Source organism: Hippopotamus amphibius, chromosome 13 (genome assembly GCF_030028045.1).
Source record: "Hippopotamus amphibius kiboko isolate mHipAmp2 chromosome 13, mHipAmp2.hap2, whole genome shotgun sequence".
Lineage (NCBI taxonomy): Eukaryota > Metazoa > Chordata > Mammalia > Artiodactyla > Hippopotamidae > Hippopotamus > Hippopotamus amphibius.
In genome coordinates, this window is record NC_080198.1 from 15,950,356 (window position 1) to 15,976,196 (window position 25,841).

The 25,841-nt window shown below is 38.0% G+C and overlaps 1 protein-coding gene across 1 annotated transcript in view; it reads left to right on the forward strand.

Annotated features, from left to right (window-relative positions):
* CNTN3 (contactin 3) overlaps window positions 1-25,841 on the forward strand; it is a 320,713-nt gene that overhangs the window by 156,393 nt on the left and 138,479 nt on the right. The window contains exon 6 of the mRNA XM_057706594.1: window positions 11,467-11,562. Coding sequence (XP_057562577.1) covers window positions 11,467-11,562 — 96 coding nt within the window. The remainder of the gene's footprint in view (window positions 1-11,466; window positions 11,563-25,841) is intronic.

Here is a 25,841-nt window from a genome sequence, read left to right on the forward strand (position 1 = left end):
AGGTAAGTATTTTTTTCAGGCGATCCATAGCTAATCTTTGATGTCTCTCTCTCTCTTTCTCATTTTGATGAAAATTGTCAGTATGAAGTGATCACATAATTAAAGAAAAATAAACCTAATTAGCTTCTTTCTGTGTAACAAAGGTGATATTTGAATGCCAGACCATAGGCGTTCTCATCACCTGTGAGCCCTGCTGTTAGTCTGGAAATGTGCTGCTGAGTAAATCATTAAAAAATAAACTATTTGTAAATAAGGGTAAGGATTCAGTATTTGATATTTTTTCTTGTAGTGTTGGAGGGTTATTGCATTATGCTAATTTATTTTTATTTTTAATTATTCCTGTAATGTATAGAAATGCACATATAATGTAACACCATATATTCATTGCTAAAATCACATGTCTTAATGGCAGCTGTTCCATAAAATGTATAAACAGTCTCAGTGACTCAGCCAATTTAGCAAATAACAGGAGCTTTTAAAAAATTAACTTCATTTGTTGAATTTCAACAAATATTACTTAGCAACTAGTCTACTAATTGCAGGGGGAAAACAATAGAAATTATGATGTTTTGGGGAGAGAGACATGCCTGTTAAAAGCAAGAGGCTAAATATAGATAAACTGGAGTAGTTGTTGAAAGCTTCAAAGGAGAAAGGAACCTGGGCTTGAATGACATAGGTCTGGACAGTTGGGGATAGGATATGTAGAGCTTTTCCTTGCCCAGGGAGGCAACAGCTGTACTTACTGAGCACCTAATACATTCCAATAATTTTGTGTTTATTTTCTCATATAATCCTCTCAGCAGGTTTCTAACGCAGGTCACATTATCTGCATTTTTCAGAAGAATCTACATATCAAAGAGCCTGAGAAAATTGTCTAAAACCACAGAGCTCCTTTTAGTAACAAACACACTAATGGAAATCTAACTTTAAATTCTTTGCTGAAGAAACCACTGAAAGATTTTAATCTAGACTGTTAAAAAGCTTTTTTAAAAAGTGTTTGAGAATATTATTAAAATGACTGCATTGAAGTGGTGTGATTTGTTCAGATAGTCAGAATATTGTCATTTTATGTGATCTTTCTATTTCCAAATTGGAAAGTAGATGTTTCTCAGTGAAAAGACCAAGCACATCTTCGTATAGAATTCCTCTGTGACACACCCAGTGATGGTTAGTTTTTGAAATATAACGTTCTTAGTCTTGAAAATAGTTTTCTGTATATGGTAATGTTTTGTATAAGAATGCTGTCTTTTTCTATGGCCCTGTTAAAATCAAAGTGACTTTTAAAATATGGTTTTCATCCAGGTTTTCTGAATTATCTTAAACCTCTGGTATACCTGAAAATCTTAGTTTCAGAAAAAAGGAAAATGATTAATAGTATTGCCACATAAATTTTTGTAAATGTGGTTTTAATGACAAAGCCAGCTTTTTTTTAATATACGTGAAGTATAAGAAGAAAAAATTTTCAGAAAGTAAGATTTATATTACTGTTCAGTTTACATTAAACTATTCATGTTTTAAAGTTTAGTATTACAGGTGAAATTAATATCCACAATCAACTGGGAAGAGTGTTTTTTTTCTTTTTCCTAGATTGAATATCTAGGGAAAAGAATAACTGTCAGTAGCAGACATTATTCTTAATTTTTCTTGTTTGATGTAATAATCCAGCATTCGCTTTTTCCCAAATACATAAGGAGCCTTTTTATTTGATATAGTCAGGACCAGTAGTTGGACTATTAATTGAAAAACTCCTTAACAAATTAAAGTAGGTAATCATTTAAAGAAAAGGTACCTGATTATTATAACAATTTTATTCTTGCTTCAAATATGAAACTATATATGTCTTCTGCTCTTTGTTTTTGTTTTTTGTTTTTTAATGTAGTGCCAAGCACTCTTCTTTGATAGAAGGTAGGAATTCACTGTGTTACATGAATTTCCTGTGATTTCCAGCTATTGTTTTTCTTTGAATTTGTGTCATAATTTCAAAAATATTTCTTAAGCAACCCGGGTACAGAAATTGTCAAAAGATTTTTATTTCGTGTTTTTAAGATTTTATGGTGTTTTTCACCATGTATTCCATTTTATCATCAATCATGGGGAAAGGATGAATTTCTTTTCTTGAGTTCTGCAAAAATTTTAGAAAAATTTTATAAACAACAGTTCCCTTCTTTTCATACACTTACTCCCTCAACTTTTTTTAGTATTTCACTAGTAACTTAACTTCAGCAACAAAAAAATATAACAAGTGTGATCAGTTCTGCTAACAAATACAGGCAGTTCAACTGATGGAAGCAGAAGGGTGTGTTGGAGAGTAGCTACTAGGCACAAGCATTCCGTGTACGCGCGACAGCAGACAGTATGTTTTCTAGAGGGGACGAATCATACTGCTTGAGTTGAAGCCATTTGTATTGGATAGGTGCTTTTTGAGGTCTGTGGAAGGCAAAAAGAGGATATGGAGGTGGATTGAGCCCTCAGCCTTAGTCTTATGAGACAGACTAATCTGAAACACAGTTATCATATCATTCAGAATGATCAGAGAACTCTTCCTTCACAAAGGGTGAACATTTTTAACTAGACCTTGAGATATAGAAACTTAACTAAATTGAAAGGAGAATGATGGGGCATAAGTAAAGTTTTAGAATCAGAAATACTCCAAATGACAAACTGAGCTCTCTTGTCCCAATACCTGAAACATAGGTACATATTTCACACATACATAAATATACATATACATGTACATATACTAATACATACATATCGAATGAATGACAATGTTAGCACTAGAAAGTGGACTTCATTACCTAGGCAATGACAAATTCATGTAAAATTTTGAACAGGTATTGAAAACTGGGTATGTGTTTTATGAAGAAAACTGAACTCAACTCTGTGGTCACATGACAGATGGATTGTCTTGTGTGCATAGAGACAGGGGAGAGACCACAGGTGGGGAGACCAGCCTGAGGTTGGATGAACTTATCAAATAGTATAAAGATGAAAAGAGCTGGACTTGAAATCGAATTGGCTCCACCACTTACTGGATCACCTTTGTCAAAATCTGTAATTGCTTTCAGCCACAGCTTTTCTGGAAAATGGAAGAATAATACCTTTAAATAGAGCTTTTGTGAAAATTAAATGAGATAAATTCCAGGAAATTCCATCACACAGCCTAACAAATCCATTCATCCATTAATTCCGTCATGTATCAGTTTAGTCAGTTTTGATAGCGTGTATTCCTATGACATTGGGGGTGCTGAGATTTAATAGACAGACAAGCATACTGGAGCCATGTGTTTAATACACACCAGGTGAATTTCCATCATAAAATTTTTCCAGTAAAATTAAAATGGTGGTAGTGAGAAATGGGTGGAGAGAGGCTGAACCTTGCAAAATAATTAACATGATACAGTTGTATGTATTGAACAAATGTAGGAATGAGCAGTGACAAATTGGACATGGGAGTCTTAGAAAGTAACAACACAGTGACGAAAGTCGTAGGGTTTTGTAGGGGCCACTATAAGCATAGGAAAATGAAACGTTGAATATGAGATGAATAGCCAAAATATGTCTGGAAGGCATGCAGACAGTGCATGTTTTGAATCAAAATTTTGATGAACACATCCTTGGTATAGACACAAAGGTAGAAGCTTCACACTTGGTGAGGTTTCTGAGAATGTAAAAAAATGATAGCTATCATTTTTTGAATACTTTTAAGTTAGACACTGTTTTAAGTAACTGGCATAGACTATCTTATGTCTTCCTCACAACAGTAGCAGAGATAATTGCCATTATTATTCTCAATTTACAGATAAAAAACTGTGGATCGAGAAGTGGATTAATCTACCGCGGGTCAAACAGTTAAGTTTCAGAAAAGAGATTTGTGGCTGGGTTTATCTGACTCCAGAGGACACAGACTTAAACTCAGCCCAAGTTGAAAAGTGGGAGGAAACAGACAGATGGTCATGGGGGGATGGGGGACTTGTTTAAGAAAAGTAGAGCATGAGAGTTATTGGAAGATAGGCTTTGTTTTTTAGATGACGTGATCTTTGTATTATATGTGAGATGAGAGAGACTGGAGTAAGGATAGCTGTAAAACCAGAGAATCAGAAGGAATAATGGAGCCTTGCACTTCTCTAATTCTTTTTATTTTTTGAAGGGCTTGCAAATCTGTGATACTAGGGAGCCTCTCTCAAAAAACCCTGTGAGGTTCAGAGGGCAGGTGTTGTCCCCAGTTTACAAATGAAAAGCTGGGAGGCACTGATGATCAAGTGGTAACTCCTCCAGTCTTGCAGGTCTGGATTATGGTGGAGCAAAAACAGGATCCCTGGTGTGCACACTTCTGTTTCCTTTTCCTAAACTGTATTGGTAGAAAGTTAAGAACCCTGCAACCCAGGCACAGAGGATTTAACTTTGGTAGGGCACCCACCATGGGGATTCCAAGGAAAAGAATATGATGGATGCAAAGAAGATTTAACTCATTTCAGACATAGTTGATGACCACACAATGCCAGCAAATATGTAATAGCCTAGAGGTACAAAGATGAAGATGACAGTGCTTTAATCTCGGTGGACCCACAGCATAGGAGAACAAAATGGAAGAATAGAAAAGTATAGAAAATACAGAATTGAAAGGATGGAGGCAATTTCAAGAGTTTCAAGAAGGGGATGTGGATGAAACTGGTTTTGAAGTTGAATAAAAGTGCAGTGTCAGTGAAGGAGTGGAAGAACCATTGCATGATTTTTGACAAGCATTTTGTGCTTGGGGAAATCCAAATATTTTGTTATTGTTTCAGTGTATGTGGCTGAGAGTTGGGGGTGCTGGAGCAATGGGGTGATGGGAGACGGAGAGGAAGCTGAACTGTGGAATACCTATGTGGAAAGGAAGGGTTTTTTAAAGTTCACCCATTGTGCCAGTATTTCAACTGTGTTTAAAAAACAAAACCAGTTCCTGAAGATGTTAAGATCTTATTAAGTGCTTCCCTGTTTCCTAAGGAGGCTTAGAAAATACTGAATACTTAAATCTGCTTGGAAACTTACAATACAAACCTGTTTTAAAACCTTTAGAAAGGCTGGGCTTTTAAGTATGAAATCTATTGGCAGTAGACATTTGTGGTATCCCCTAAATGTGTTATATCCCCTCTGCCCACCTCTGATTAATGTGCAGTGGACGGGGCTGGGGGGAACAGTTCCATGAAAGTTCACAGTGGTGGCTGTGATGGGTAGGGGGACGTTATTGCCCCCAGGGAAAACCCTTCCCTATTAAGGTTGGGAGCCTGTATTCAAATACCCCAGCCTCCCATCTTTCAAGTCGACAGTTCTAGAAGGCATTGTGTACACTTATCAGTGGTTCATGCAGAATCAATCTCTTACTGACTACAGTGGCATCTTCAGTGATGTACCCGATTGGTGGCTTTTCTTCCACCCCTCTTTTACTTGCCTCACTCGTTCCCTCCTCCTTTCTGAGGTCATCTTCTATGTATACTAGGTCACTCAAGTCCTTTCCTAGCTCTGCTGTTGGGGAAGATAAGCTAAGATACTATTGAACTTTATTGAGCAAGTCATTTTTCACATTAGGAAACATTTTTATTTTCCTAGGACACACCTATAGACTGCCATGGTTGGTAGAATTTTCCCTTAGAAACTTCATTGTTGATTAACCATTTTGAGAATTGGACTGACATGTTATATAGGAAAGGGAACAAAATAGGAGGAGACACTTTGAATTTGGGGGTTGAAATATAAAGCAGGAAATAATGGTTAAGTTTAGGCTTTGCTATTACTGGAGATGATTAAGTCAGTTGGCTCTGTGTTATATGTTATATTCAAATTTGGGATATCTTCCAGCGGCTTCAACATGTGTCAGGAAAAAGGAAAAGTCATGATCATCCAGTGAACAATATTGTATTTTTCTTTTTGTAGTAGGGCATGCTTTACTGAGATTTATCAACTAATTGAAATTTTACCGGTGATCATGGAAGCTGGATCACTGCATAGGAATCTTCTTTATCTATAACAACATCTGGTACTGGGGAGATTCAGATAAAAACCTTAACCGAACTGCAGTCTTGATTTTTGTTGTCTTTTTGGATGTGTTCATTGCATTTTTTTTCTCAACTGTTTTGCAGACATGCACAACTTTCTCTTACTGGAAGCTTTCTGATTCTTTCAAAGGCAATCTTGTCATTTACACTGTTCGGGCAATGATTTAATTTGGTAACTACAAACCACTAAGCATTTCAACACTAAACATTAAAGAAATTTAAGGCATTTTGCATGGAAGGCTATTCCATTGCTTGTATCTGTGTTCCGTTTACAATTGACAACTCTTGGTGTTGCTCAGCACTTTGCATTTTAATTGAACAGGTAACACTTCACCTCATAGCATAAAATAGGGTTGTGTCACACAAGTAGTAAAGCTCACATGCAATTTTCAGTGATACTGATTTTATTAGCTCCTCATGCTCTAATTGTGAGTAATCACGAGGTGTTTTGAGACTGAGCTCTAAATTTTTAAACTTTAGGACCATTTAGTCAGCCGGCCGCAATTGCAGATTTATTGCTGCTTTTATGTTCAATTTTAATCCTCTTAGGGGGATTTTTTTTTTTTTTTTACCTTGCCATCTCTTGTCATTTTTTTTATATTTATGACATACCCAGTTGCACATACGTGTACCCAAGTCAACATATGGCCATTGCCAGCATTTCTCATAAAATGTTCTGCACAGAATTCTTTGGTCCAAAATGTGTAGGCCATTCTGTAACATTCATCCCACCTTAGTAGAAGTTATCAGCACATATTTCATTCTATTTTTGGTCTCTGCTATCTTCCACATAAAAACACTCATTTTGCTGAGCTGAACACAGCATTTCCCAAACTGACTTGTTGGGAGATGATAGTCATTCTTTGACTGATTTTGAGTCATACAGAGGTAGGCTTTTGCACTTTAGCCCTGCAGTTATACTACATGACATTTCATATATCCTGCTTGAGAGCCTACCAGGATGAACCCACTTGGAGAAACCAACACCAGCCGTATGTTATGATTGGAATCAGATTCCAAACTGAGCACATGAGTGTCAGAGGAAATCAGCGTCACCCCTGTCTTTTCTCTGTGTTTATTGCTGCTGCGTTCTTGCAGTCTTGTCTTCCTCTCCGTGGGGTGGGGAGATCAACTTGAAAGTGCAGCCCGTAGAAAACCTAGCCCAATATATAAAATTAGCAGACAGGTGTCAAGGTAGAGTATTTTATACACCAAGAATCTTCCATGTGCATATTCATAGGGAAGGCAATCAAAATAAGGAGTGTATTTCTCTCCTGGCTCTGCATACCTCCCTTTGGTATCAGTTTGGGAGATACTGTCTCCAAGGTGTGATCAGACCTTAGGATATCTTAGAGCAGCACAGCACAGCTGGTGACCAGAAGGGCAATCAAGATGAGCCGCTTGTGGTGTGGTGGTGTGGTTGAAGAAGAAACAAAGTAAAGAAATATGGAGAGCTGGGTTTTATCTTTAATTTTTAATTCAGATTTCCCCGATTGTATATGTACTTGTGTGTGTGTGTCTGTGTGTGTGTGTATTTAGTGCTATATGATGGTATTGTGTATAGTTTGTGTATCCACTCTGTGGTCAGAGTGCCCTTTTATAACCACACCCATATCCCTGCCCCCAACTTCCCTTAACAGTGGCAACCACTAATCCATCCTCTGTTTCTGAAATTCTGTAATTTATAAAATATTATATACATGGAGTCATACTGCATGTTACCTTTCAGGATGGCTTTTTTCACTTAATGTTATTCCCTGAAGATTCTCAAGGGTGGGGGTGTATCAATAGTCCATTGCTTTTTATTGCTGAGTAGTGTTCCAGGATATGTGTGCACTACTGTTTGTTTAACTGGTCGTTCATTGAAGGACATCTGGGTTGTCCGCAGTTCATGGCTATTATGAATAAAGCTGTCTTTTTTGTACAGATTTTCTCATGAATGTATGTTTTTGTTTTCCTGGGACAAATGCCCAACAGTGCAATTGCTGGATCATATGGCAATTGTGTATTTAGTTTTTGAAGAAACTACCAAACTGCTCTCCACAGTGGCTGTGAAATGCTGTACAATCCTAGAGCCACCAACAGTGTATGAGCGATTCTGTTTCTTCACATCCTTTCTGGGGTTTAGTGTTGTCGCTGCAGTTTGTTTTAACCATTCTGATAGGTGTGCAGGGATACCTCATTGCAGTTTTAATTTCTATTCCCCCGATGGCTAATGATGTTGAACATCTTTTCATGTCCTTGTCATTTCTCTGTCTTCTTCAGTGAAATAGTTGTTCATTGTTTTGCCTGTTTTCTAATTGGATAGTTTTGTTTTTTACTATTGAGTTTTAAGAGGACTTATTCAGGATCCTGTTCCTTTACTGGATAAGTGATTTGAAAATATTTTCTCCTGGTCTGTTCCTGTATTTTCATGCTTTTCCCATGCACTTTCACAGGGCAAAAGTTTTAAATTTTGATAAGGCCCAGTTTATTAACGTCAAGCCTAAAAACTTGTTGCCTAACCCTAGATCCCAAAGATGTGCTTCTATATTTTTCTCTAAATGGTCCATATTTCTATATTTTTATGTTTTATATTTATGTTATACCCATTTTGAATTAATTTTCACATATGAATGAGGTTGAGGACAGGTTCATTTTTATCCCTGTGGTTATGCAGTTGCTCTTGCACTATTTATTGAAAGCTGTCCTTCTTCCACTGAACTGCTTTTGCACTTATGTCAAAAATCAACTGAGCATATTTGTGTGCATCTGTTTCTGGGTTCTCGGTTTTATTCCATTGATATATGTGTCTGTCCCTCTGCCAGTCCCACACTGTCTTGCTCATTATAGCTACATAATAAGCCTTAATACTAGTAGAGTGGTTCCTTCCACTTTATTCCTCTTAGTTGAAATTGTCTTAACTATTCTAGGGCCTGTGCTTTTACATGTAAATTTTAGAATAAGCCTGTCTGTATGTACCATAATAATAATGATAATAATAATAATAGTAAAACAAAGCAACCAAAAGCCTTGCTGGAATTTTGATAGGAATTATGTTAAACCTATATATCAGTTTGGGGGAGTTGAAACTATGCTGAGTCTTCCAATCCATGAATATAGTAGTTGTCTTTATTTAGATTTTGATTCTTTTTTATCAGTATCTTGTAACTTGCAGCATATAGATCCTTTGCATGTTTTATTATCTGTATGCCTAAGTATTGTATTTTCTTTGAAATGATTGTAAGCAGTTTTGTGTCTTTAATTTTGATTTCTGCAGGTGTGTTGTTATTCTCTAGAAATTGTATCCTATGACCTAATTAGCTTACTTTGTAATGGGAGTCTTTTTGGTTTGCTTTTTGTTTTTGTAGATGCCTTCTCATTTTCTATTTAGACAATCATATCATCTACAAATAGGGGTCTTACTTCCTTTAGAAACTGTATGCTTCTTTTTTTTTTTTTTTTTAATTTCAGTGATCAGAACTTCTAGTATGATGTTGGCTACAAGCAGCAAAAGTCAACATCCTTATCATATTCCTGAGATTGGTGGAAAACATTCGGTCTTTCACCATCCAATATGATGCTAGTTGTAGTTCTTTGTAGATGCTCCTTATCATGTCGGTTTCTTCTTAAAATGTGGCTAATTAGAAGCTCCAGAATAATGTCACAGTTTGCAAGACTTAGGAGACAGGAAGAAATATCTGAGCAGTTTCACCAAATAATTTCTGGAGTGACTTCTTATTTATTTTGACTCCTGAACAGGGCTTATTCTAATACAGTTCTTGTCAAGATTGGACCATATGCAGCCTTGACTTGGGTTTGGGTTGCATATGTAATCTGCCAGGATATTTCAGTAATCTGAAACGTTTTAGCTATTTATACTACTTTTATCTCTATAGTCCCTAGGGTTCCAGAAAAAAAAAAAAAAGAGCTGGGAAAACAATTAAGGCCACTACAGTTATTTTTGTTTGCTCTTCCTGATGCATAGTTTGCATGAACTGGCCACATCAGGCATCCAAAAATAATGTTCCTTGCCCATGTATCACTGCAAATGCCTAGAGCAATGGACAGACCTGTGACAGACAGTCTTAGTGTTTAGGCAAAAAAGATTTTCACCTTTGGAGAGAAGAGACATTATTAGTTTTTATAGAACTTTTTTTATCCTTTTTGACATATTCTAGGTAAAATCAGTGATGAGGCGAAGTTATATAACAGAAGAAAACAAGGAATTGGACAGGAAATCAGTACTTAGTTGTCAAAAAATCATGATTTGAAAGTATTTTTCCATGTATGGGCTACATTCTTATATGATGTACTCCCCCATTTAGTCTTTGGGAAACATTTGGATGGTCCAGTTTTGCAGTTCTAACACTTCAAGAGCCTTAATGTTTTGATAATGCTGCATTTGGTTATAGATTTAAGATGATATAATGCTACGTTATATGATTTTTGTAGGGTAACTTCTGGATAAAATAAGTCCATAAACACTATTTATTTTTTCCTTTTATAGTCACACATATGTGAGTTTTGCTGAATTGCTTTATTCCATACTTATAACCTAGCAATTTAATACTATTTTTCAGTAACAATAAAATGAAACACATAGGCCTTCTTATTTCCCTTTAATGGATTGATTTATGATGCTTAGAATAGTCATACATGTCTACAGTTTGTAGTTTTATCAATTTGAAGATGGTTATTTTGGTTTTTGTATTTTTCAAGGCAAAGTTGCAAGTTTTCAAGTTGTATTTTAAAATAATACACTGCCTTACTTTTCATAGTCACCACATAGGCAATTTATATCAACCTTTAAAAGCTATGAAATGAGTATGTTCTCTCACAAATTGACAGTGCAATTGTTCTGATATAGAAAGTTACACCACAGAGTATATTAACTATGGAATTCACAGTATTTTTTTTTTAAATAGGAGTTTAGAGAAACAAATTTTTCTTCTTTTTTTCCCCATAGGCTTAAGCTTTCTTCAAAATGGAGCCCATAGAATTTTCTCCAGGCTGTAATTTAAGCTGGAGAGTATGAATTGGAATTTGCTATCCTGGATTGTTACCGAAAGAAATTAACTGGTTTTTAAAAATAACCACTGGTGATCAAAATAGTACTTGTCTTAATTGCTTTATTAAATACTTGAAAAAAATAATTTGGGCAATGATAAAAACAGTTTGTATTTTTTTACAGCTATAAATAAAAAGGAGTATGTGGATTTAATTCACAGGGTTAATGGGTATGTATTTTTATTTCCATTGCTGAGTTTCTAGAACCCTTAATAAAGAAATCATAATCCTACTTTTCCTTCTCAAAGCAAGTGTTGAATGTTCTCCTCCTTAGGTTCCTGAGAAGAGATTTTTTTATTATCTTAAAAAAGAAAGGAATGTCTCTGTGTGAACATTTTAAATGTATGGTCGTTTCTGAAATTCTGTTTTGTTTTCAAATCAGATCTGGAAAATTTTAAAACCAAAATGAGAAGTACAGTGTCAGTGCGTGAAGGCCAGGGAGTCGTCCTGCTCTGCGGGCCCCCGCCACACTCTGGAGGTAACAAGTGCTCTGTTTTTGCTTTTTCTATTTATTAAATAAGTTTCAGGGCAAGACCACAGTATATGTACTGTTATTGCTTCTATAAATTACCCTGAGAAACTTGATAATCCAAGAATTGGATTCTGTTAGTCGAGTTGGAATATAAGAAACTCTACAAAAAGTAGTCTGTCCAGAGGAGTTTATAAACATAATTTACTCATTCCAACAAGGAAGGTTTTAAAGGCAAGCAAAATCAAGTTCATTTCAGTTACCTAATGGTGCTAAACAATGCTTCATCCTTACGCTATTGTCATTTATTAGTTTTAGACCATGATATACATTGGTGTCTTTGTAGTTTCTCTCTCTTTCTATCTCTCTCTCTCTCCTGCCTCATACATACATGCTTACACATGCTTATTTATATGTGCTGTTGCACCTCTTGATATATGTGTAATATGTATTGAAAATGAAATATGTGTGTATATTCACATCATTTTTATTGGGGTATTAGAATTGCAAATTTCATGCTACATTGGTATAAATTGAAATATTGCTGGAAATTCAGAGGCTTAACAAAATAGCTACCAAGAGTGAAAATTAACTTCTTCACATATGAAAATAATGTAATAAGCACTGCTCTCCAGTAAGAGCCTGGAGGGCCGGTTTGATTTCTCTCTCATGCTCACTGTTGCAAACTTGGTCACTTGCAGGAACAAAGAGGGCATTATTAATGTATGAATCATTGTTCTCAGAGAAACAAACACATTCTGTTATTGAGAGGATGAGGATTACTGACAGATAAATAGGTTAGAGAGGATCTTTCTGGCCAGAGGCGAAACTGAGACGTCCTCCCATCACAGTAAGGCTTATTCAAATGAAAATATGCTGGACTTTATTTGTTCTGTGACATCCAAACCAAAGTCCTTGTCACTCAGTGACTTGGCAGTTTTAATCACAAAACCCTCAGCGCAATAAAACAAACGTTTCCCATCTTCAGTATCTGATCATATGAAATTTCTGAGCCAGCTGCAAACTGAAGATTTGGGCCTTGATTAGCTACCATGCTTGCCCTCGTGTTGGTGGGTATGGGTTTAAATTGGGCTCCCCAGTCTACTTCGGGAGGATATATTTTGCTGAAATTATGAAGTTCCAGAGGATCTTTGACTTTGAAGGGACGCAAAAGACTCCCTTGATTAGCAGGAAAAGGAACTGAGCTCGAACTGGCTTGAAGAAAATAGGGAGTTTACTGCCTCATGTAACTGGGTTGATCATGTGCTTTCTAGCAGGGCTGTATGTTGACACGGAGATGTGCCATCCATCATGACTCGCCTTACTGTGGTCAGTGGGGTCAGCCACTGGCCTCTAGCTCTTTCCAACCTCCTTGGCTGGAAGACCCACTTACCCAGGGTCTCAGCCTTCCAGGGACTGCCTGCATCTGGTGACTGAACAAGGAGAGGACGTAAGGGGTCAGCCATTTCTGCCCAACACTGGACCGTTCTAGTGGGCAGTACTCAATCCATCCTGCCAGGATGACCAAGGCCTTTTTAGATCACCCCAATTTGACTTCTTTCTTATCTCAAATCCTACTTCTGCTTACTTGCTTTCACAGTTTTTGATCATTGGTTAAAATCTTTTATCCCAGACTCTAATATTTGCTTCCTGAGAACCCAATTTACTGGACCTAGTGGTTTAACCAATTTCATAAGCGGTTGGTCTTTCTTGGTATTTCTTGGCTCTGCTTCCTTCCATGTTGATTCCATTGTCATGTAGACTCCCTGTGGTGGCACAGGTGGCCCCTGGCAACTCCAGGCTCTTATGGTCCTTAATGCTAAAGATCCTAATGGACCAGACAGCCTGTTCCCAGTGGCTCCTTATTTTAATGGGATCAGCCTTGCTTATGAGATTTCCCTGCAGCAGAAGGCCAGAGTCAGCTCCATCTACGGACAAGCACTGGGCTGAGAAAGATATAGTTTTGGAAGGAAAAGAAGGGTTTCATTATGAGAAAAAAAAAGGGAGTGATACGTTAGATAGACACTAATAACGGTTAGAACTACACCTAGTAAGGAGGTGTCAAAATAAAATTTATTTTTTTAATCAACATAAAATAGTAGCTGGACAGTCTTGTCTATGATGCGTTTTAGAAATGTTGACCCAATTTAAGAGTCTAAGTGATCTTCTTTAAGCATTTTTATGATTAGGTGTACCCACTAATAACAAAGGAGGGGATCTTTGAGTTGACTGGACATGCACACAGTGAGAGTATCTTAATAAGCTGTTGGATAAAACACATTCCAAAAGATGAATCTTTTCTATTGTCGTGAAATTAGAGAACTGCTAGCCAATCACAGCTCTCCTAAGTAATAACATCCTGATTTCTTTCTGCCTTTTGTGGCTCTTTTCATTTTTAAAGCTCACACTCTGGGGTGACTGTGGAAGTCAGTAGAATTGTTGTTGAAGATGGAAAGAAATCTTCCTAGATATGGTGCATTAGCTCTTAAGAACCCGGTGCATGCACAGCAGAGCAAACAACTGAACAAAAGCATACTTTCCTTCCTGCTAGATTCTGCAGGAAAATGATAGGGACCAGAGCATCAGATGTATATACTGAAAACAGGATAGCCATTGATCCAAGTGTACCTAATGTTGAGTAGGCCAAGTCACAGTTTACATCTGCTGCCCTAATTTCTCAGTTTGGGAGCTTCTTGAAGACAGAGGCTGTGTCCAGGTTTGCTCTGCACCCAAGTGCCAGACAGAAGGCAGGTTTATAACAAGCAGTCAGTAAATAACGGTTGAACAAATGAACACATTCATGAAATGAATAAAGGAATCCTTTTTCGATTTGGTCAGTTATAAATGCTTTCTGAGAATGCACTGCACATTCTCTTTCTAGAAGTAGAAACATTTAACAACTAATATGCCCTGGGTGCCAAGCAGACAGGTGCAGACACTGACAGGTGACAGTGAACTCTGACCACAGCATCTGGTATCAGCCCCACTTCGTCCCCTTATGGACCTGGGGACTTGTAATCCAGTGGAGGATGTGAGGCAGCACAGAGCAGCTGAAGCCGTGACTCAGGAGTTTATCAGCACATGTGGTACGGGGCACTCGTGGCCCCACTGTGATCCATTTTGTCCTCTTCCCACAAAGTCCCACGGTCCCTGCAGGACACGTGCTTCCCTTCCCTGTCTTCACCGCTGTGTTACTTTTACGCGTCATCACACTTCTTCAGTTCTATGTGGTCCCTTCTCAGTGGTTGGAAATGTTTAATTTCGATGTTATTTTCTGGTTACCAAAGACACCATCATATTTTATTCATCTGTCATATGATCTAACAGAGTCACAACCTGAGAGAATAGACACAGGGGCGAAATAATAATAATAATAACAAATAATGGTAGTACCCTCTATTTATTGAGTGCTGCTTAGTTGCTAAGCAGTGTGCTGGCTCTTGGTGGAAATAAATCATCTGCTCGGAGATTCTTTTGATTAAAAGTTTGGAGAGGAACTGGATAAGTGACAAGGGAGATAGGCAAAAAAAAGAGCCTAAATAGGAGTCCCAAAGTACGGAAACTGAATATATTATTCATACTCCCTTATTTAATTTGTCTTTGCAGAAAATTTACAGAAAGTGGCAGCAACCTGGGGCTGCTTTGCTTAAGAGCGATCGCCATTTATGTGATGCCATAAGAAGGAAAAACTGTTTCATGATGGGTGACAATTAGAACTGTTTCCTGGGAGTCCCCGTAACTCCTAAGCAACGCAGGTTACTGTCATTTGAGAGGGGTCTTATCTCCCACTCATTCTGTGACCTTTCTGCCACTTCCTATTCATCATTTTCTCTGCAGAATGATCCAGCAGCTCTCTAAGGTGAAAGGAATTAGTGTCCTTTTGAAAATTAGCTGGAAAATCAGGAGGTGAAAAACCAAAAATACAGTACCAGCCATGGATTATCTGTAGCTTAATTATTAATCTAGTTACCAATAGTGTGAAAAGCTGAGAATTCGTGTAGTTACCAGTCAGTTGCTGATATCACTACAAGATCGTGATAAATTCAAATGCACAAAAAAATTATCCTAGTATAAATAAGGATGCAAGACTAGTTCATGGGCCCTTCATGATAAATGCTAATTAGACAGGAGTTCATAGGTTAATCAAGTTATTAGCATTGGTTTTTGTCCAAGGCTGGCTGATGTGATTTATTCTGAGTAAAGAATAGACCTGGGTGTTTCCCAGTGTTTCATAAGCAAACAGCTTTGGTCTCTGATCCAGCTTCCCATGTGTGTGCTCTGTGCATAGTCTTCTTGCAATGACAGCCCTGGACACTGCCATCCACTTACAACAACATAGCCTTTAGGATGTGAAAAGGAGAGTGTGAGATGCCAAATACCAGGTAGTGGAGGATGCAGTGACTTCATGCTAAAAATCGCTTTGTAAATCCTGGTGTGACAGAGGTGAGAACTGTTAGCAACATAATCAGATGGCATGGGATTTACACCCTCTGTATCAACGTTTTTTTTTCTTTCCCTAGGACCAAAAAACAAAAGTCATCTCAGGTAGTTTAGATGGGGGAACTTGAAGAAAAGTTTCCAAGTAGGAGTGTTCTGGAAACACTTGTGCAGTTGCTAGACGTTACTTCAAGGTGATGAGACATTACCTAGTGCTTTGGGATGTGATTTTGACCCAAAGCAAACATTTCCCCAAATACTTTAATGTGTAACCTTAGTACCATCTTGTCTCAGGCACTCATTTTTCCTTGAACTACACTCCTCTACTGTTCATGTTTGTAATTTAGTCAAATTAAAAACAGTAGCTTTTTACAAAACTTTGATGAAAAGAATACATAATATGTTCATGGGCAGAATGTGCTTTCTGACTCCCTTGACATTGGCATCACTGGTCACTATTTAAATGTTTCTCTGAGGACCCAAGGGTTTCCCTTTCCCTAAAGCAATGTATCTGAAAGTTGCATCGCAGCACATCTTTATATCGTCACAAATTGTGAAATCAAGATAAAGTAGATAATTGGTGGGTTATTGAGGAGTAAGTATCTATCTGCACCATGAAATATTGCTCCTAATTTATTGCTCCTAAACCTGGGAGTCAGGGGTATGTTAACATGTCACGGCAAAGAGAGAATCTATCTGTAGACTGCATAAATATTAGATCACAATTGTAAAACTGTTCTTTGAATATATGGCAATGATGATGTGACTGTTGACATTTATGGGAATCCAAAATATTAATAAATTCGTAGTTGTATTCAGACAAGTATGTTCTGAATCGGTTGACACATAAACCTCAGCTGCTACTATGTGGATAACAGTCAATATTTTGATCTATAAAGGGAATATCTGTTTTTTTGAATAGTCAATTACTGAACATCCATTTTGTAGTTGGAAATGGAGATGAAAAAACCTGAGTTTCTCCCAAGTGCTTGAAGGTGGAAACTACGAATTCAAAATATTCATTGAGTCTGCCCTCCTTCCTTCATCTGTCTGTCCATCCATCCATTCATCCATCCATCCATTTATTTTATTCATATTTTGATATACTCATGCATCCTTCAAATACCCGTTGATGTGTGAAAGATGTTTATGTCTTACAGTGCTATTTTACTGTAATATATATGGCCCTTTGCTTGAACCGTCTTAGTATTAAATAGAGAAAAAACTGAAAGCATTGCTGATAAATTTGATAGGAATGTATTCAAATCAATATTTTTGAACCCCACCCAAACCACTGCCCCTGTTAAATGCACTGTTCTCAGGGTGCAAGGAAATAGAAAGATAAATAGGAATCCCTGTCCTCAGGGGCTTATGGTCCCACAGGAAGTGAGAAAGGCGGGTTTGCTGGTGGCTGGTTAACCCTGTAATAACAATAATAGGTGCCATTATTCAACTAGACAATTTATTGTTCATAATATCAAGGAAGGGAGTGTCACTCTCATTCTACATTGACAAGCTGAGGCTCAGAGCAGTTAGGTGATTTGTCCAAAGACACAGAACAGTAAATATGGGCTACAGACCTAGATCTGTTGCTTTTTACTGGAAAATTTTCTTATGCTTACAAAAATTACAGGCTTCAGTTTTTTGATTTACACAATTTCTGTGTTCTAGGACAGCATTCTCCAAACCCTTTTGATAGATGAACTGGTATAATTAAAACATTTTTAAGCACCAGTACACACACGTGTACACACACTGGGACGTACCCGGGAGGCATAGGAAGTACAAGACCTCACCCCTGAGTCTCTATTTCTTATGTGTAAATAGGAAATAATCACAGAACTTACAGGGTGGTCGTGAGGATTTATGAAGGTAGTATATGTGAACTTCTTGAAATGTCTGATTTATTTGTATAGATAAAAATATGCTATAAACCTAATATATTTACTAGGTAGAAAGATAAAATTAAAATATCTAAGTAATGTTTAAAGAGGGCTTAATATATTTTCTTCATGTACCCCATGGTACCTTTGCACATTGCCTGGAATATTTGTACCCCATTTTAGAAAACATGGTTCTGTAAAGTGTTTGGGTTTCCTTCCTCCAACCATAAGGGTTGGATTATCTGTGGTAGGAGATTTTAGGCTTGACTGTGTTTTGTTTAACAACATAATTAGAGATAGAGGAATAGAGATGCCTTTGAGGTGCCCACCCTGTACAGGCATCAGTGACTGCCTCTCCTCCTGGGAATTGCTTCCATCACCTCCACCGGCTGGACCCATGCCTAGCATGTATCAGTTGGCCTCAGCTGACTGGCCCAGAGGAGGACACCTGACACAAGCTGGGCCAATCAGCTGCTCTCTCCTGGCAATTTGAAAATTGACCGGACAGGCTACAGTTTTTTAATTGGGGAGTTTGATGCAGGCTCTTTCTATCATGCCAAGAAATCTGATGCACATGGAGCAGAGATGCAGCCCTGCAGAGACTACACACAGAAACCAGGGGCAGCGTAAGGACTGAGGACTGCCTCGCCGCAGGCTCTCCAAGCTTCCTCCCTTGGCAGCTGCTTTCTTGCCCTTGGGTGCTATGCAGCAGCCCCAGTATATGGATATATATTCTGTTCCTTTCATTATTTTAAGCTGAGTCTGGTGGGTTTCTGTTTTATACAACCAAGGGCTCACGGCTAATGCAAAGGGCATTGATGTTAGGGCTACATCAATGTGGGTGTGGGGAGGTAATGTAACTGATGTAAGAATAGGAAATTTAACATAAAAGATAAAAGAAGCTACATGTCTCAACCAGTGTCCCAGGGCTGTTCCAGCATCCTTTTATGATTGAAGTCTGCATTGAATACACCACAAATGACCCTGGAAGGAGGCAGGGTCACAGAAGACAATTTAAAGAAACTGTGCATTCATTATTATTTACCTGTTCAGTCTAAGAGTGAGTTTCCCCAGAAGTTAAGGGCTGCCAGTGACTGCTCCGCATATATTTCATCATCGCAGCATGGGTTCAAGTTTGCTCCCCACCCCCATTTAATTTTTAGATCCTATAAATGGTCTGCTTTAGCACAGTAAGAAAATCATTTTCTCCCACCCGAAAGACCACCAAATTTTCCTTGCTGTGATTCCATCCACCCACAGACAGAAGTCAGAAGGATCATTAAGCTCATCAAAAAAAAAAATCACGTGCATAAGCTGGAAGTTTAAATCCACTGTTTACAGCAATAGTGCTTCGACAAGAACTTTCTTAAAGATAGCAGAACTCTGGTGTTTTCTGCTTTAAGTAAAAATTGCATTGTTAACTTAGTACAAATCAAGGATGGTAAAGGCCTTGATTCCTGACATCTTAAGCAGGAATTAAGAATGATTGTTAGTGAGTGCTTTTTGTTAGTTAAAAGAAACCAAAAAAACATAGCAGCACTAGGTGAAACCTAAGACTTAATCTGTGTGCTAGCAAGAGGGAGAGTTAAATGTTTGTTGCTTAGCTGTAAAAATACATTTGTATGTACTAGTGTTTTAATTAAGATTACATGAGCTACTGTAACAAAGAAACCTGAAAATAGATTAGCTTAAACTGAACTGTATTTCTTGCGCAGATGAAGTCCACATCAAGTGCTATCGATTGTATATCCCTGGCCCCATCTGTTTATGCCTCTCCATTTCAGCATCTGAAATCCGTGGTCGCTGCCTCTGTCTAGGTCCAGCTGGCAGACAAAAAAAGGGGAGAGATGTCCCATGGATGGTTTTTGTGGACAGGTGCCTGGAGGGTATGGTCCATGTCATCTATGTGCACATTCTTCTGACTGGTCCCCAGTCACATGGTCACACTGAGAGCAAAGGAAGTCCACTGTGTGCCACAGGGGGGAGGTGGGAACGGGTTGGGAGTACAGCTGGCCTCTCTCTGCTCCACTTAGATAGACCTGTGCTTTTGAAAATAAAAACAAGCACTTTAGGACCAGAGACATATAAGATACGGTGTGTCTTCAGGCTGTTTGTCATGAACTCTAGCAGCTGTATAAGAAACTTATTTGGAGGACTTGCCGAAAACTTATATTCCTCAGTCCCACTCTCAGAGATTCTGATTCCTTAGTGTGGAGTCTTTCCTGGGACTCTGCATTCTTTATGAGTGACCCAGGGGATTTTTGACTCATTGGGGCCTTGAGCCATACTTTGAGATACACTATCATGAAGTTGTACACATTTAAATGCCTTAAAGAAATGTTTCAAGGAGTAGAGAAATGTCATTTGTAATGGAGCAAGTGTAAGCATTGAATTATTTCAGGAGTTGCCTTTTATTAAGTAGGACATTTCAGATTTTAAAAAGGAAGAGGAGTACTTGGCTTATATAGGACATTGGTGTTCATTTATTTATAAGCTAGGCAGTTCCTATCCCGGCTGAATTTTTCCTTCATTAACATTAGCTGCCTTAGAGAGCACAGTGGCTGGTGTGCCTCAGTGCATAGCTGAATATTCCCTGACACTAATCTGCTTCCTCACATGTGGAGTAGTTGGTAGGTGCCGGGCAGTCAGCTATGCTTGTTGATAATCACAGGAACTGAGCATTGGTTAAGTGTGCATGGCTTTTCATCCTCCAGGCACTGCTTGGCATCTTACCCAAGTCGTTGGATTTGTTTATTTTTGTTATTGTGTCTGTGTGTTTGTGTGTGAGTGTTCATCTCAAGGGGCATGTGCCTGTCTGGAGTAACACCCAGATTGATCTTGTAGGGAAGGAATTTCAAAATCGATCACTTTCCGTTTTAGGCCTGACTCTTATTTAAAACCTGTTGTCCCTTATTAACTTTACAAAATTAAACTTTGAAATGATACCAGGATTTAAAACTAAGAAACTGTGAGATGAATCATGTGTGAAGTTTTCAGTAAGATTATAAGAATCAGTTTCTAAATGCATCCAAAGAAGCATCGCAGTGATCACCTTTCCATGTTCTCGGAGGTCTACAGGGTTCAGCCAAGTGATTCAGATGAATGAGCAGGGCCAGGTTTTGAGACTTGGGCAATTTTTTTCCCATTAACATATTTAAATCACTTAACAGTGTCATTTAGTTTATATGCAATTTTTACAACATGAAAACTGTAGTTCTTTTCTGAGTTTATTGAGAATTTTGTCACACTATCTTCCATTTGCTGGTTACAGTTCTTTTCTTACTGTGGCTTTTTTCCTAATATCCTCTTAAGTTAAATTCATTAGACACACTTGGCATATTAAACACAGCGGTTTTTTTCAGTTTGTATATGAAATTTGCTGCATATCAGTCAGCTTTTACTAGGTTCTTTTGCAGTAACAAATGGCTCCAAAGTTCTTATAATATGAAGGTTTATTTCCAGTTTTGTAGGCTCTGTGCTGTGGGTTGGTTGCAGCTGTATTCCATGGGACTTTTTTATTTTGGGAAAAGGCAGCCCCTATCTGGGATATGTCGTTCTCATGGCAAGAGGAGAAGAGAAGTGTCAGATCCATTCAGTCTGTTTACAGTTTATATACACATCATTTCTGCTCCCATTGTATCTTGCAAAGCACACATTATGGCCAATACCGATCAAATGGGCCAGAAACCATTATGTCACAGAGAGGAACAACAAATAATTTTAATAATAATGCAATCAACCTTATGTTCTCTCTTCTTTTTTTTCCTTAGCTATTTGTAGTCTTTCTTTCAGTTTCCCCAGATGTGATGAGATCTAGATCCAATAACTAGTTTGTTATCCCAACTCTTCCAACAAGAGAACGTAAGAACAACAATATATGGTAATGAAAAATGGCACCCAAAAGGTTCAAGCCACCTAAAGGGTTCAATGCTACTCAGCTCTAGCTGAGTATTGCCATGGAGAAAGCAGGAACAGCTAGAATGTATATGTTGGCAAAATTTTCCAAAACGTTAACAATATGGGTCCAACAGTACTTGGTTTGAGGGTACCTTTAGCCTGCGGGTCACAGTTAGAAGTCTCTTCCTCAAGGACATTCAATTAATGCTAATTTTCAGAAAAGCCTCATTCACTCAATAGTCTAAGGGGATACATGTCTAAGAGACCGTTAAGAGTATTGTTTGTAGCCTTTAAAAATTCACTTTTATTAGATTCAGGAGCACATAAAACAATTCCAAATAAGGCTAATTAAAACAGCTAATTATGGGCTCTTGGAGGCCTGCAGTATTTGGGAGTAGCATCTCAATCCTTCTGAAAACAGTTTTCCAAATTCATTTTACATCCATTTTCTGGCGTAATTAAGCATTCTCCCCTTCTAGTCTAGTTTATATCATTACTTTTCTTAGCAAATATTTTATGCCCCCAAAGTGGGAATAAACCAATCAACTACACACAACAAAGCCATGGGGGTCTAATGTGTGAGGTTTTATTACATGTAAGTACAAACTCTGTAATTTTTGAGACCACATTTGATTTTATCTAGAAAGAGATGAACTTGGAAGATTAGTGATAGACATCAGCTAAAGCCAGTTTCCCGTGAAGAAGCATTGTATTCCCAAGAGTAAACACGATAATTAAGCAGAACCATAACTAATTCTTCTTTTGTAGCTATGAGTAAATCATTTGTTGTTCCTAATGTGAGTTTTTATGTAAATCTAGAAACTTAAGTATTTTGGGGGAATTCCCCGGCAGTCCAGTGGTTAGGACTCAGCACTTTCACTGCCAAGGGGTCAGGTTCAATCCCTGGTTAGGGAACTAAGATCCCACAAGCCGTGCAGTGCAGCCAAACAAACAAACAATTTTTTTCTCATTTTTCTAAAATAACGTTAAATGTTTTCAGTGACATTAATGCATTTGGAAGTATTATGCATTTTCCAAGCCACTCGTAGCACTTCTTTTAATTTCCCCTTTGACTTTTATACAACATGACACATACTGTCTGCACTGACTAGTACTGATCACCCTCCACAGATAAGGAACCTTCCTGTGCACTGCCTCCCAGCCAAGACCATCTGATTCATGCATGGGTACATTAAATACAGTAGGAAGAGGTAAATTCTGTGCTCCTACCATAGCCTCCTTATTTTCTCTTGTGGTTTTATACTTTTACTCACAGACTGTTTGTGTGACACTGAGCAACATTTTTCACTGCGTTCTTGTGGAAGAGTAATAGGCATCATGCAAAAGAATGAGGCAGTTTAAAAAAAAAACACTTTTGCTGGGAAAAGCAAAAGAAAGCATCTTTCTTGTATTTGTCAGAGCTTTTAATAATAGTACGGTATTTTTTTTTTGATTTATTTATTTATTTATTTATTTATTTATTTATTTATTCATTCATTCATTCATTTATTCATGGCTGTGTTGGGTCTTCGTTGCTGCCCATGGGCTTTCTCTAGTTGTGGCAAGTGGGGGCTACTCTTCTTTGCAGTGTGCCGGCTTCTCATTGCGTGGCTTCTCTTGTTGAGGAGCATGGGCTCTAGGCATGCGCAGGCTTCAGTAGTTGTGGCACATGGGCTCAGTAGTTGTGGCTCGTGGACTCTAGACTGCAGGCTCAGTAGTTGTGGCACATGGGCTTTGTTGCGGCGCGGCGTATGGAATCTTCTCAGCCCAGGGCTCAAACCCGCGTCCCCTGCGTTGGCAGGCAGACTCATAACCACTGCCCCACGAGGGAAGTCCAATAGTACAGTATTAATTTTACGCATCTAGAGTAGGAGTCTAGTGGGCAGCTTCTCCCAAACTACTTGACAAGAGAACCCTTTGTTTATGTAGCATCTTGCAGGACCAGATATTCTGAGAAGTACACTTCAGGAAAAGCTTACCTAGCTTGAAGATCATGCATACCAGCAATTTTCAAAAATACCCTCTGCTAAATGCTCTAAGGATTTGTGAAAGGGTACAGCTTAGTGTACAGACCTGAAATTTCCCCAACTTCCACTTCAAGTAGAGCAACTGTCTTTTCACCAGTTTTAAATGTTGTAGTTCCACATGAATATCCTTTAAAGATAGAATTCCATACTGACAAATTACAAAGAGAAAGGGACAGAGGGAGAAAGGAAGGAAGGAGGAGGGCAGGAAAGGGATAGAGGACAAGTATATGTCATTTTATAAGTGAGCAGGTAGAGGGAGTCAGTTCTATGAATTTGTTCTGATTCATCTTGGCTGTAGAATTCTTGATGTATTGGGGGTGGATTCTTCTTTATATCATTATGAAAGCTGAGGGAGAAAATTAAGGGATGCTTTTACTAGTTAATATGCTTCTGGCATTTTATAAATTCAATTAATTATGTGTGGATGACATTACATCTGTTATAGTAATAACAACAAGCTGGTGTTTTCTGGTGAGGAAACGAGTCCATCAGTCATCTATAATCATTGATCTTCAGATAAGGGGGTCCATGCTGGCTGGCTTACAGTAACCATAGTGTGTTTTCAACACTACTGCCAAAACATACTGTATTCCACACATCTCTTAAGAAGGCCTATTCTGTTTCCACCTGTGATGTGAAATGACATCTGAAGTGGTGATATAAGTAGACTTAAAGCAATCTTTTCCAATCATTATAACCTCTAAGCACCACTAGCATCCCTCAGGATTCTTTGACCTTTTCTCTCCGCATTATGCTTTTTGACAGCTCAGAGAGAGAAGTGGTGTACCTGACATCTGGTATAAACATGAAATGTTAATTCCTGGCACATTCTTAATATTGCCAAACGCTTTCAGATACTCATGTGATGGATTTTGCTTTTCCCATGGCTATCACACAGAATCTGTATGAGTTTTCTTAATCCAGTCCGGTAAGCAGTAAAAATTATTTCTTGGTTTTTCTGTAGCTATGGTTCTGAGTCTTGGATTCCTCACCATAGAATAAGTGGGTGGCAGAGGTTCAAGAGTCCTTAGACAGGCAATGAAAGAATTTTGTCCTCTACAGTACCAGAGGAGAGAATAAAGACGGTTAAAGGACTATTAGAACAAGATACAGATGCAAAAGGAGGGTAAAATTAAGGCATCGTTAATCTTTCTATTATTGAAGTGGAACAGAGACAAAATTCCATGTCTCCAGTCGGCATTGGAAGGTATCAAAGTGTCCATGAATTCTTTCTGATTCTTAGTGAAGTATATTGGGGGTGTTATTCCAAGTTACAAAACGTCATTAAGAATCCTCTACTAAATTGAAAGAAATGCTGTTTGCTAAAACCAAGTCATTATGATCAGATCATAGTAATACAATGAAGGAAATCTCCAGAAGTAAAAGGAGTGGATGATATACAAAACTTACTGGATTTCCAGATATCTCCAAGTTGGGAAAAACAATGCAAAAATTGACTTCCTAGTCAAAGGAAGCAAGCGTTCAGAACAGCCTAGGAATTTCACTCGGAAGTATTACGTAGAGAGAAATTAGAACCGAAAATGTGAGAGGGTTCTGCCAAAAGAAGAGTATCGCTATATATCTGTTGTGACATTTGTGAACCTCCAGGTCTTATGCACATGATTAGAGACAGATTCCTCAAATCCATTTTAATAAGGATTGAGACAACTAGCAATTGGATTATTAGGACTGTGATAAGACCTCCTGATAGAGGACTTAACTTAGAACCCTTAAGTATGCAAAGGTCTTGAACAATTTGTCATGGAAAACTGATTCTTCTAAGCTGTGTGTAGTGTGTTGGCAAAAAAACTTGAGAACTTTTACACCTGGAATTGAAAAAATATAATCAAGTTGATAAACGTATAGACAGTCATACTGTGTCTTACTGCTAGTAGAATACTAGTAAGACTTAGGGAAATAACCTTCAAATGGTGAACAACAGGAAGTTTTACTAGAAGACAAAAATTTATGAAAATTCTTTTGGAATCAAAGGATGCAAGAGCCTTCTTTGCAGAATAATTGCCCTGAAGAAAGGAAAGGAATT